This window comes from Narcine bancroftii, chromosome 1 (genome assembly GCF_036971445.1).
Source record: "Narcine bancroftii isolate sNarBan1 chromosome 1, sNarBan1.hap1, whole genome shotgun sequence".
Taxonomy (NCBI): domain Eukaryota; kingdom Metazoa; phylum Chordata; class Chondrichthyes; order Torpediniformes; family Narcinidae; genus Narcine; species Narcine bancroftii.
Genome location: NC_091469.1, coordinates 469,322,549 through 469,336,713, shown reverse-complemented (window position 1 = coordinate 469,336,713; position 14,165 = coordinate 469,322,549). Strand labels below are relative to the sequence as shown.

Below are 14,165 nucleotides of genomic sequence, written 5' to 3'. Positions count from 1 at the left end.
GCTCTTGAACATTTCCATACTAACCTAACCCAAACCATCAAACAGCAAGCAAGAATTTCATCCTATCCATGCACAGTCCTTATGTGTGTGTGTTAATAAATTTATCAATAGCATCAAGTAGGTTAGAATAACATTGTATGCGCTGCTAAAAGATCTGAGTAAAAATTAGACCTGTACTGGCATGAATGTGATGGGCAGAGGGCCTCCTTCCCTGCCAGAAGAGTCTGAAACAATGAATAGATAGAATTTTGGCCTGTTTGCACTGCTGATGGCAAACCTTCCTGCCATGTGACAAAGTCACAAGTCATGCTCCATTTGCTAAATCCACACGACTCGTATTCCGATAGCAGCCACTCTTGTTCCATTCATGATTCTGATGCACTGATCTCACTATAACCTCCAGATTTTCTTTTCATAACTCTACAATGACCTGTAATGTAGTGTGGATTTTAGTCTCCACTTTGGGATAAATCTGACCTTCTGAAACTTCCGTGAACATGCCCATTTTCCAACCCTGTTGATTTCAATCATCCAAGTTGCAATGATTCAAGATTCAATGTATTATCATAGTTATAAAACAGTGTCATATTACATGAATATCAATCTAATTCTAAAGCTGCCTTTGAGATGGATTCCAAGTGTTCCCTGGATGTCTTCTCTGGTCTGATTCTAATGCATAGATGGATTCACAATTTTATTCGCACACGCTCTTTGTTTCTCCTTCCCATTGAAAAGATTCTTCAAACTTCGGCCTCAAGAAACAGATATTATCCTGAAAAATTAATCTTTGGATTAAAGTTTCTCAAGTGTACCAGTAACCATAACTGCCAATGTATACATCAATTTTTGAGGTATGTGCTTTAAGGTTTGCAGAATGTGAATTAAATAGAGGCACAAAAAGGTAGGAGCAGAAGTAGCCACCCATCCTTGATCTTTCAAAATTTCATAATCTTGGAATGAAATCCTTCCCAACCTTTAATACAAATTGTGCTTCTTCCAAATCAATCAAACTACCACCAGCAGCAGTCTTCAAGTGCTTTAAACCTTCGGGTAATTTATTCCTTCCAGACACTTGTCCATTCTGCATCAGATTCGGGCCTTGAGAGGTCCCTTACTAGTAGAAGGCCCCATCACAAGAATGGAAAATAAGATTCCCTGTAGCTCCCCAATCACAGAATGTATTTTCAGCAATTTCATCTTCTTTCATTTTCAATTACCCGTCGAATTGATGTGTTTATATATGAATCTCCATCAAGATACTGGACTAGTGACATTATTTGTCAATGTGACACTATTTGTCACTGACATTGATAAGGAAACAAGTGTTCTCTCGATGTGAACATTTAAAGGGCACGGCCTTCAATAAAATGTTCATCAGATCTTTTATTAGTTGTCAAACAGTTCATTGACATGCTGTAATCCACTGTCAATCCCTAATTTGCAATCTGAAAATGTCAGCATGCCATTACTCTGAAACTTTGAAACTCCTGCTCATCTGCTCAGACTGAGTCTCTTTACACTGAAGTCAATATTAGCAGTGAAGAGTTCATTTGACATTTAAATTAATTTTATATGAATAAAAATATATTTCTTCCAGTTAAGCTCCACTTTTCTTGTGCTAGAATATCTGGCGCTGTCTGTAAGAAGTTTGAACGTTCTCCCTGTGTCAATCTGGGTTTCCGCTGGGTGCTCCGGTTTCCTCCCACCCTTCAAAATGTACAGGGATTGTAGGTTAATATGGGTATTTGGGTGGTACAGGCTTGTGGGTCAAAAGGGCCTGTAACCATGGTGTATGTCTAAATTATAAAATTTAAAATATAAAAGAGCAATTCTATGACATCACAATGTTCAGCTTTTGGGCCTGAACAGAACACAGCTTGTGATTTACTCCATGTTTCCCTAACACTAACCAGGCCATATTAGCTGGCTCCTCCTTATGGCCCTATGAAAGAAATGACAAGACTTCCCCTTGATCCATGGCAGCCTTTGCACTAATAATTCGTGGTAGGAAATTCAACAATCCTGACACATCGGGAATGGATGAGTTGGGGAATCGATTAAAGGAGAGGCTTGTAGTGAAGCTGAGAGTTTCCTGCTCTTGTCCTTCTAGGTAGTAGGCGTCTAAGAGGTGGGGGAGATGCTTGCCCGTACACTCTTTCGAGATGAGCACTGTTACAAAACCACCTTGCAGTTCCATGGACATACTTGCATCCTGGCCGTTACTTATTCAAGAGGTAGACAGCAGGAGTACGGGTGGAATCTTAAGAATTACCTGAGAAGTTGGAGAGGACAGAGACTCTCACAAAATTAAGTTTTGAGATGAGCAGTTGTATCACCAGTGCATAGGATCTAATGTTGGGAAAATGGATAGGTATGTGATGGTTGGTATTTGCACAATGAGCCAAATAGTATGATTCCAAGTTGTATGATTTTTGTGACAATCATCCTATAAAATTGCAGTAAGAAATATTTACTATTTTATTCAAATCCTCTGGCAATGTTCAGCATAGACTAGACTGGCTAAAGGGCCTGTATCTGTGCTGTAGTCTTCTAAGGACGGTCAACATTTTGCTTCCCTTTCTATTTGTTTGCTGTTCCTGAATGAGAAATGGCAGTGATTATAATGCAGACATTCCGGTCCCACTGAATACCAAAACCTTAAAATCCCACACTTTGGCTTTCTATTTTTTTCTACCAAATCCATCAGTTTAACAGCCATGATCTGACAACCAGGAAGTACAAACAAATTCAGAAGGTGCAGAACTACTCACCGTTCACACAAATCTCATAAGGATTGCAAACATCAGCGTCAAAAAAGCAGCCTGTAAGATAGAAAAAAATAAATCAATTAAAGATGCATTTATATTCTAAAGCAGTAGGCAGAATCTATTGAGAGGCAAGAATATTTGTTGAATAACGTTTATCCTAAAACTGTGCCTGTGCAAGAGTTATCACAATTCTCTATCAAGCTCCTATTTTCTTCTGCCAATATTTCTCAAACCTCTCTTCTAGAGCAAAGAAAGGTTTGGATAGTGGGAATAAGTTTTGAATAAAAGGATGACCTATCCTGGCCCCACAAAACCTCTCATTAGTCAGGAAGGCGCAGCAACCCCGCCAACTCCAAAGGAGGCTACTGGCCTCCATCTTCACATTCTACAGGAGCACATTTGAGAGTGTCCTGTCTGGCTGCAACATGGTAGATGTAAAACAAGCAGACCGGAGTCAATGCAAAGAAAGGTCAAAACAGCCGAGACAATTCTGGGATCTCCCTCTCCTCTGTAGATGACATTTAGCAAGACCGCTGCTTAAATAGGGCTTAGAAAATTATTGTGGACCCTTTCCAAACAGTGCACAACATCTTTGACCCATTATCATCAAGACAAATGTGTATAGGAGCATCAAATCAGGCTGGGATATAGCTTCTTCCCACCGCCTGTGAGATTGATGAACAGTATCCTCTAACCCATTTATATTCCAGTATCTATTTTAAATTATATCTTCATGTATACATGTGATTATTATTACTGCATAATATATGTGTATGTGTGTGCATCGTAAGTAGGAGAAAAGCTGTTTCGTCAGGTTATACATGAACTATCAGATAATAATAAACTTGAACTTGAATAATTGTAAGTGGGGGTTGAAAAATTATTGGATGATCTACTGGTGAATATTGGTCCTGCTCATTCCTTTCTCCTTTACAGCAATAATAGATTAGACAAATTTATCCCCACCTCTGCATTTTCCTATGTATTCTCTCATAGAACCATAGAACACTACAACAGAGAAACTGGCCCCTTCAGCCCTTTTAGTCTGTGCAAAACCATTTTTATGCCTTGTCCCACTGACCTGCACCCAGCCCATAGCCCTCCACACCTCTCCCATCCATGTACCTGACTAAATTCTTCTTAAATGTTAAAATTGAGACCACATTCACCACCTCAGCTGGCAGCTTATTCCACACCCCACCACCCTCTGTGGAAAAGAAGTTCCCCCTCACATTCCCCTTAAACCTTTCCCCTTTCACTCTTAACCCATGTACTCTGATTTGTATCCCACTTACCCTCAATGGAAAAAGGTTATCTATACTTACTCTATCTATCCCCCTCATAATCTTAAATACCTCTATCAAAACTCACCTCGTTCTTCTATGGTCCAAGGAATAAAGTCTCTGTTTAACCTTTCCCTGTAACTCAGTTCTTGAAGTCTGCGCAACATCCTTGTAAATCTTCTCTGCACTCTTTCTATTTTATTGATAGCTTTCCTGTAGTTCAGTGTCCAAAGCTGCACACAATACTCCAAATTTGGCCTCACCAATGTCTTATACAACTTTGTCATAACATCCTAACTCCTACACTCAATATTTTGATTTATGACAGGAATTAAAGTGTAAGAAAGTACATAACAAATGACAGAAGACAAAAGACAGATATTGATGTCACTTGTGACAAAATATAGATAAGTTTTTTGGGAGATAAAGTGGGAAAGGTTTGTTAGTGTAGGTCATATACAAACACTTTAAAACAGATCTTATTTAAAATACTGGAGATCTGCTCATGCGAGACATGTCGGGGCCAACAGTCTTTGCAAAAGCTTTGTAGAGACTTCTCTAATGAATTGTTGTTTACAAAAAGGAAATAGATGAAAGAGCTTGTCGGAGCCGCATTCTGTCTGCAGTGGAACTTGCTGTTCTAGGAGAGTCATGTGGTTTCACAAGCAGAGAGTAAAACAGGCTTTCTGTGTCAGTGTGTGTGTGTGTGTGTGTGTATGTGTGTGTGTGTGTGTGTGAGAGAGAGAGAGAGAGAGAGAGAGAGAGAGAGAGAGAGAGAGAAAGAGAGAGAGAGAGAGAGAGAGGGAGAGAGAGAGAAAGACAGAGAGAGAAAGACAGAGAGAGAGAGACAGAGATCAGTTCTACAGATTTACAGTCAGCAGCAGCAACTGAAACTGGAACAGGACAAGCTGGCAAGCTTGTGGAAAACCCCATTTGGAAGATGGGTTGTGAATGCTTAGTTCAGCCTGGTCAATGCCCTTGTAGTTCATGCACAAGAAAAACAAAAAGACACTCTGTGGTGACCTGAAAGAAAGAGGTTATCATCTGGAGAACCCTGAGGGTGGCAAGATTTGTCAGCAAGACACTGAAGTGGCTGATGGTATTAAATCAGTTGTGAGTGTCCTAGAACAACTAATCTCTCTCTGAAAACCAACAAAAACCTTCCTGAGCGGTAACCATTTACCTTTCAAGCACAAAAGCCCGGTGAACTTTATAGATGTTAAATTCTGTGCACAGTATAAGAATTGCTGGCAACCAGTGAACTTGGAGGAATGAGAAATGAGATTTGACTGTGAATCAAAGAACTTTTCTGAACACACACAAATTACATACACGTACGCTTAGAATTAGAAGGGGGTTAAGTTAAATTAGTTAAGTCAATAGTGATAAGTTAAAGTGTGATTCTGTTTTCATGTTTAAAGATAATTAAAAGCAACTTTTGTTTAAGTAACCATTTGTTTTGGCGAGTATCTATTGCTGCTGGGTTTTGGGGTCCTCTTGGCTCGTAACACACTGAAGAAAGATAAGAACATTGCTGGAACATCAGGAATGTTACAAAAAAATCTGACAAGATCAAGAGAAGGGCCTAACTTGCAAATGGATCTGGGCACTGTGGTAAACGTTCCTACCAGATCGATGAGGGAGCCGTGATCTACCGTGCCACTGCTGTTGCAGCTCTAGAGAAATGATCAAGACATTGATGTGCAAAAGTGCATGTGTGAAAAGTGGCACATGCATGGACCCAAGGACATCGAAGACATCGATAAAGAAGGCAAATATTTCAACTGCTGCCTTCTGGAACTGAATTTACCACTGGATTTCAATGCAGTGATGATGAAGAGGGACCAGAATAGATTCAACAAGAAGAAGTAGAGGTTGAAAAAGAGACAGGAGGTACTAAAGCTCAGACCAGATTGGGTCCTCAAAAAGTAAGTCCTGAGACATCTCTTATCATGGAAGAGCTTAAGAAAATAAGATTGGACATTAAAAAATACTAAAATATATTATGAAATAGTTAATAGAATGCAAAAAAGATTTGAAGATAGGAAGATTAAAAATGTGGAATTTGGTGTTGATGTAAGTGCAAGATAGAATTGAGAAAATGGAAAATGCCACAGATGCATTGGCTCTTGATAATAAACCACTGTTTGAGAAAGATTATTAGTCTTCAAGGAGGTGATGAAGGAGATAATATGATAACTTTTTCCAACTTTGGATCCCAAGAAACTTTGGACAAGACCAATTTCAAGGAGATATTGAAATAGAAAGGGCACATAGACTGCCATCTGATCAAAACCCATGGCCTATATTAGTGAAGTTTCTTGGTTAAAAAGTTTGTGTTGGAACTTGTAGCAAAGTAAGCTAAAGAAAGAAGGGGAACATTGAAGTATATAATGGAAATAAGATCTTCTATCCAGACATCAGTTGTTGAAAAGGAAGAAAGAATTCAATCCAGTGAAAAATACCCTTTGGAAGAAAGGTTTCAGTTTTATCCTACAATACCCTGTGACTTTTAAAATCTTCATTCAAGGAGGGGCGAGTTGAAGTACCAAAGAGTTGAGGGGAAGGTAAAGTGGTGATGTTCTTTAATGGATGATGAAAAATGTATTCATGAGTAAATTGGTGAAGGTTTTAAATTATAATATTAACAGGCTTAAAAGCCCTGTCAATAGAAAAAAGGTATTAATGCATATTTTTTAAAAATTAAAGTAAACATAGCTTTCTTACAGGAGATTCATTTATCTGAAAAAGAACATCAGAAGTTGAAACAAGATTGGGTAGGACATATTGAATCTTCTTCATTTAATTCAAATGCTAGAGGTGTCGCTATTTTGATTGTAAGAAACTTCCAATTAAAATTCAAAATATAATTTCAGACCCAGCAGGAAGATAAATTATGATTCAGTGCTATTTTTTTTCAGAAAACTGGACACTTATGAATATATATGCACCTAATGTGGATGATGAAAAGTTTATACAGGAAACATATGTAAATTTAGCAAATGCTTATGAGAATATATTAATTGGTGGAGACTTCAATTTTTGTTTAGATCCAGTTTTAGATAGGTTTACCAGTCATAGTGGGGTCTAAAGCAGCTAAAACAACATTATTGTTGATGAAAGACAAATTTAATCTCTCAGATGGAATCTGAGAGAAAGAGATTACTCATTTTATTCATATCAGCATGATTCTTACTTAAGGATAGATTTATTTTTGGCATCAGCACCGATTCAAAGTAGAATTCAGCAAGCAGAATATAAAGCAAGAATTTTATCTGATCATTCTCCTCTATTGATGGCAATAATAATGGAAGATAGAGAATAATCAGTTTATAGATGGAGATTTAACTCCATGTTATTAAAATGGAAAGATTTTTGTGAATTTATTAGAAGACTGATGAATATTTTCTTTGAGACAAATTCTAATTTGGTTACAAACAAATTTATATTATGGGATGCAATTAAGGTGTATTTATGTGGCCAAATCATAAGTTATACTTCAAAAATTAAGAAGGATTATATAAGGGAAGTAGAACAATTGGAAATTGATATAGCAGGTTTGGAAAAGGATCTACAGAGAAAAGATAGGGATGAAAAATGAAGATATCTTTTTAATAAAAACTTTAATATTTTACTTTACAAACATACAAAACAGAGAAAGCGATGATGACAGCAAAGCAGAAATATTATGAATTGGGTGAAAGGGCACATAAGGTTCTTGCTTGGCAATTAAAGACAGAACAAGTATTGAGAACAATTATTGCAACTAAGAATGATTCTAATGTACTTTCTTATAAACTGCAAGAATTAATGAGTTTTTAAATACAATTTTATACTAAATTGTATCAGTCGAAATCTTTAAAAGACAATAATAAAATAGATAATTGTTTTATCTCAAATCCGTTTACCTAAATTGAATTTGGAAGGTAAGAGAGAATTGGATGCTCCCTTCACCATATTGATGTTAGGGAAGCATTGAGTTCTTTACAAAGTAATAAATCCCCGTGAGAGGATGGGTTCCCATCTGAATTTTTCAAAATGTTTAAAGTCAAGCCAAGTCAATAAACAGCTTTAGACCTATGGGAAAAAAAATCACATACAACACTTTTGTCAAGGTCTGGCAGCCATACCTGGACCGATAGGGGCCCAGATACACTAATGAAAAGGAACAATAAATGGTATAAAAGTAACTATTATATGTACAAAAACATTGATCTGTATGTATGGGGGGGGTGGTGGTAGGGATCGAGGGACTATTTTGTTTTTGTTTGTTGTGTTTGTGAGAAAAAGTTTAATATATTTTATATTTAAAATGCTACTATGTATAATTTTTGAAAAAAATCATAAATAAAGTATTCAAAAAAAACTCATCAAGTCACTTTTATTAGTCATTCATACCATAAACCTTGCAGAGTACAGTGAAAAGGAGATCGTTTCTCTGGACCTTGGAAGTAGTTACTTACATGGATAAATTACCTCAGAAACATTTTATAAATGACATATTCCTCCCAGTGTTAAGTCAGGGAGGTGAAACACATACCTTACCAGAATCTTTTAAAATAGCAATTATAATTGTGATTCCAAAAAAGAGATCCTTTAAAGCCATCTTCATATAGCCCTATATTTATATTAAATACTGATTATAAAACATTAGCAAAAATATTAGTGAATAAGTTAGCAAAATATTTGCCAAAGTTAATAAATATAGATCAAACCAGTTTTGAAGGAAGTCAGCTGATAACATTACCAGATTATTAAATATTATTCATTTAGCACAGAAAAGATGATATTTAAGTGTAGCAGTGGTCTTAGATACAGAAAAGGCATTTTATAGATTAGAATGGGATTTTTAATGTAAAGTTCTTGAAAAATATGGTATGGGACAAACATGTATAAATTGGATTAAAGCCTTATTTATAATGGATCAAGAGCCAAAATAGTGGCAAATGGACAAGTTTCTGATTCTTTTCAATTAACTAGATCTAGTAGACAAGAATGTCCATTGTCCCCAGCTTTGTTTATTTTAGGAATAGAACTATTAGTGGAATTGATTAGGTCAGATGCTGAAATAAAAGGGTTTAGAGTCATTAGAGAGGAATATAAAATTAATTTGGTTGTGAATGATGTTATAATTTACTTGACTGAACCATAAATTATATTTGAGATTGAAGAAATATGGTTTAGTATTTAATAAAGTGAACTGAGATAAAAGTGAGATTATGGCCTCTTATTAGGGGGTGTTTACACACAGTGTAAAAGAAATACCCAATTTAAATGGTCAAAGAATTGAATAAAATATCTAGGGATTCGAATAGATAATAATTTAAATAATATATTCAATCTGAATTATATTTCTTTACTTCAGAAAATTGATGAGGACTTAAAAAAAGTGGATGGATTTACCCATAACTTTATCAGGTGTGTTACTGAATAAAGATTAATATTTTTCCAAGGTTATAATAACTTTTTCAATCATTGCCTATATTTTTACCACAGAATTTTTTCCAAGCATTGAATAAAAATATAAGCAACTTTCTTTGAAAGGATAAAATAGTGAGGGTTTCTTTAGAAAAATTAACATGGATATTTGAATTGGGAAGGCTACAACCCAAACTTTAACAATTATTATAAAGCGGCACAAATGAGATTTCTCTTTTCTTTCTTTGAAGAAGGAGAGAAACCAGCATGGATTAAGATAGAGTTTGATAAAATAGGAGAGGCAATGTGTGAAGATTTTATGTATAAATGGAACATGAGATTAATAACTAGAGATAGAGATACACTATTGCTGAACCATATGATTACAATATGGGATAAGATAAATGATGAAATAGGAAGGAAGAATAATATGATTCATAAAAAGCCTTTTACAATGAATAATTGGTTGACATTTGGTCTACCAAAGGAATTAAGAAAATAATGGACTGTTTTCAAGAGGGAAATTCAATGACATTTGATCAATTAAAAACTAAATATGCAATACTGAATAATACAATATTTTGTTATTATCAAATAAATGTGTTTTATGTGATAAATTAGGTCCAACAATTGGTAATAAATCTGTTAAAAAAATTATTTCAGCTATGTATCCATTATTGCAAGAAGGATATGAAAACAAGGAATTCACAGATCCAGGCAGAGATAGAAAATAGATTTAAATACTAATACTGGGGAGAAAAATTGGTCAGAACTCTGTCATGATAGTATGACAAATACAATAAATATTAAATTCAGATTAGTACAGTATAATTTTTTACATCAACTGTGTCTTACCCCACAGAAATTACATAGGGTGAAATCAGATTTATCAGCTAAATGTTTTAGGTGTGATCGGGAGACAGGTACTTTTTTACACTTCACTTGGTCATGTACTAAATTTAAACTGTTTTGGATGGAATTGGGAGCATTTTTAGAGCAGGTTACAGGAGTTAAATTCCCTCAAGATCCTATACTTTTATTAGGATAAGACCAAAAATGAAATTTAATTTGTTTCAAAAAGAATTAGCAGTTGCAAGTAAATGTATAGCAGTAACATGAAAATCAGATACATATTTGGGATTGGATAGAGGGCATGCTGAAATTCGTATTTGTATATCTCTTGAAAAGATTTCATATAATTTAAGAAATAGATATGATTCCTTCTTGAAGATTTGGTACCCATATTTACAAATTGTAGGTATTCATTTATAAAAGCCATCCCCCTAGACCTTTGAGAACCTTATCAGCACCTTGGAGTTAATTAATTGATATTTGGTTTGTCAAGATATAAGTTCACTGAAACTATGGGAGTTTTAATAACCAAGTGTGTTATTATCTTTATTTCTAACTTCTATTTTCTTTAATTTTCTTTTACTTTTTAGTTATTTCTTTCTTTCTTTCTGGGATAATTATTTGGGGGAGGTTTATGGGGATTATAATAAAAGCATTTATTTTAGTTATGTGGTATATGATTGATATATGTTGTATTTGAATTAATACATGTGTGGAATTTAAATAAAATATTAAAAAAGGACAAGGGCAGCAGATGCAAGGGAGCCAACCAAATGCAGGTGCCCAGGTGAGTCATGAATCTTCCTGACTCGGGAGTATCAAAGCATAAGAAGGGTCTGGAAGGGTAAATCACATGGCCCCCAGGTGAGCTGGCTTAATGGAAGGAATCAGATAGTAGTACTAGACCAATGCTTTTCTGATTGAAGGTCATGTTCCACAGGGGTCAGTACTGGGTCCACTGTTGTTTATTAATTGTATTAATGATTTGGGTGGCAATGTTGTTAACATAATTAGAAAATTTGCAGATGACACCAAAAGTGACAGAATAAATGACACCGAGGAAGGATTTATAAGTTTACTAAAGGATCTAGATCAATTGGGTAGGTGGTCCAAGGAGAGATTAATGGAATTTAACCCTAGCAAGTGTGGCGTAGACAATTCTAGAACTAGAAATCATACATTTAAGATGAGAGGAGCCTGAGGGGCAACATTTTCACTCAGCGGATAGCCCTTATTTACGATGAGCTGCCAAAGAAAGTTATAGAAGTAAATACAATTTGGACATTCAAAAGACATTTGGATACAAATAGCTTACAAGGGAATGGATCAAATGCAGACAAATGGAACTAGCCCAGAATGCCAACTGGAGGGCATGGAGAAAGTGGGCCAAATGATCTGTTTCCACAGCTACAGGCTGACCTGCAGAGCATGTTCAGCATCTGCTGTTTTTATGAGATTTGCTGTACTCCAGTCTAATCATAGACCAATAATTAAGACTTGATCTACCTAATATCTGAACATAGTTTCTCTTCACAGCTTGGTACAGCCACTGCTCTGCCCAAGATCACAAGAAATGGCAGAGTTTTCAAGGGAACTCAGGCACCATGCAAAGCAACCTCCCTTCCTTTGACCCTGTATGAACTTCCCACTGCCTTGAGAAAGGACTTTCCCCACCATAGTCACAGTCACTTCTCCCTCCTCCTGTCAGTTTGAAAACGCACTACCAGATTTTAAGGACTGTTTCTTCACCAGCCCCCCCCCCCCCAACCCTGATAATCAAGTTATTGAATAGACCTTTCATTGGTACTAGGATACAGTCCTTGCACTGTTTTAACTGAACATCTGCTCTGTAACACCATGCTCTGCACTTATGTTTTATTATTGCACAACCTGTTGTACTAAAGTATGGCTGACTTGCCTGGATATCACCCTAAGTTTGTCACTGTATCTTGGATCTTGCTCAATGCTGAGCAAACTCATTGCAGTTGATATCACTTTTGTCTCTCATTCAGGAGATCGAAGCACACTCCAAATCATAATCCAAGCTGACAAGGTTATCCAATTGTAAAATGTACAGTCTTCCTAGCAATCAATGGAGGTAGAATAAAGATTCAATGCTAGTGTCCTTGAAAATCTTTTGCTTTGGAAATAAAGAATGTTATTAGAGACATGAACAGTCATAAGAATATGGGGCATTTTACGTTTTACTCTGTGAAAAATCATTCTGCGGACTCTAATGAGTGGTTGTCATGGAGACAGGAGGCCCCCGATTAAATAAGCATTTTGTTCCAATAGTGATGTCTCTCCCCCTAAGGAGCACAAAGAATTCATGGAAGTAATAAATGTACAGCATCATTTTAAAACAATTATGTTTTGCAAATGTACAAAGCTGATGTAAGGAGCTCTATACCTTTAACACTGGTTCCACGTGAATTGTGCATAATTTGCCTGTGAAATCACACTCCATTGTAGCTCAGTCTGTTGCACAGCATGAAGCTTTTGGAGTACATTTGGTACGGAACTGAGTCTAGTTTAATGTTTAATTCAAGTCAAATAAATAAAGATGCTTAATGCATATTAAATTACTTGAGGAAAAAAGTATCACAGTTTCTTTTTCCTACAGAGACTATTGGGCATAAATCATTCTTTCTAATTTCTCTGGCTTTGAATTTTACAAATTCTACCAAAGTCATTTTCATCTTTTCCAAACCATTTTTTCCTTGTTCTCATTAATATTAACAGAACATACTCTCTACAATTAGTATGTAGCTATTTTCACACTGGCTAACCAATAGATTGGCCATTCAGTGAACCAGTTAAATAAGCAGTTTTTGCCTTTCACACTGAACCACTGTCAACCGGTTCTGTATGTCCTTTCACACTCATCATAAAGCATCCCCTGGGGACAGGGGATGCTATTCTCCACTGATGATGTCTGAATGACACATCGAGCAATGGAGGACCTGCCCTAAATCCTGATCAATGTATTATGATCTTGTATTTATACAAAATTAATCATATCTAATTATAATATCATTAAGCATTATGTATAGCACAGTATAAGCCCTTCATCCCCTGTTGTTGTGCCGACCTATATAAAGCTTTATAAATTTATAAAAGACCATGGGAAAATATAGCCGTACAATTTATAAACACCGTACGAAAGTTCTAGCAGCGATAATGCACAATTTATAAAGGCTGTGGGGAAGAGCGATGATGAACCTGTCCTCCTAGAATTCCGTGCAGCAGGGACAGGGCTATATGCACGGAGCACCCATGGAGCACTCATGGAGGGGTTTCTATGCCACATGGAATTTTGGGTTGTCATCTCTCTCTCTCCCGCTGCGACTTTCCCACAGTCCTTTAGCCATTTATAAAAATTTATATAGGTCGGAAAAGTTTATACCTTCTTTTTAGTCTTTTGTTTCCTTCACGTTCCAGCACTCATGCAAAAACATATATCAACATGTCACTACTTTATCCCAGGATACCCTATGTTCTTTTCACACTGGGCTAATCGGCACGCAAGCATCATCAGACACCGGGGATGATACTATCTACCTGCATGCCGATTAAAGCACTTTCACCTTGGACCCTTAACTGGTAGATCGGCCGTAAATTACAGGGACAAGGTGCCAATGTGAAAGGTACTTGTGATTCAGTCTACTGGGTTACCTCCCCTTGAACATTTCCCCGTAGGGTGCAGTGTTTCCAGAACACAGGCTGGTGACCTTGTGATTGTTATGGCTACACTTGACTAGAACATCATTACTTGCACAGCTCTTGTTAGATCTTCAATATAGAATTGTAACAGTATCTTAATTTATACAATAGTCTCATCCTT

General features: G+C 36.2%; 1 protein-coding gene across 1 annotated transcript in view; it reads right to left on the bottom strand.

The window, feature by feature from the left end:
• Positions 1-14,165, bottom strand: part of ptprn2 (protein tyrosine phosphatase receptor type N2) — a 1,138,884-nt gene that overhangs the window by 1,000,712 nt on the left and 124,007 nt on the right. Inside the window, exon 2 of the mRNA XM_069914734.1 lies at positions 2,772-2,822. Within this exon, the coding sequence (XP_069770835.1) occupies positions 2,772-2,822 (51 nt within the window). The remainder of the gene's footprint in view (positions 1-2,771; positions 2,823-14,165) is intronic.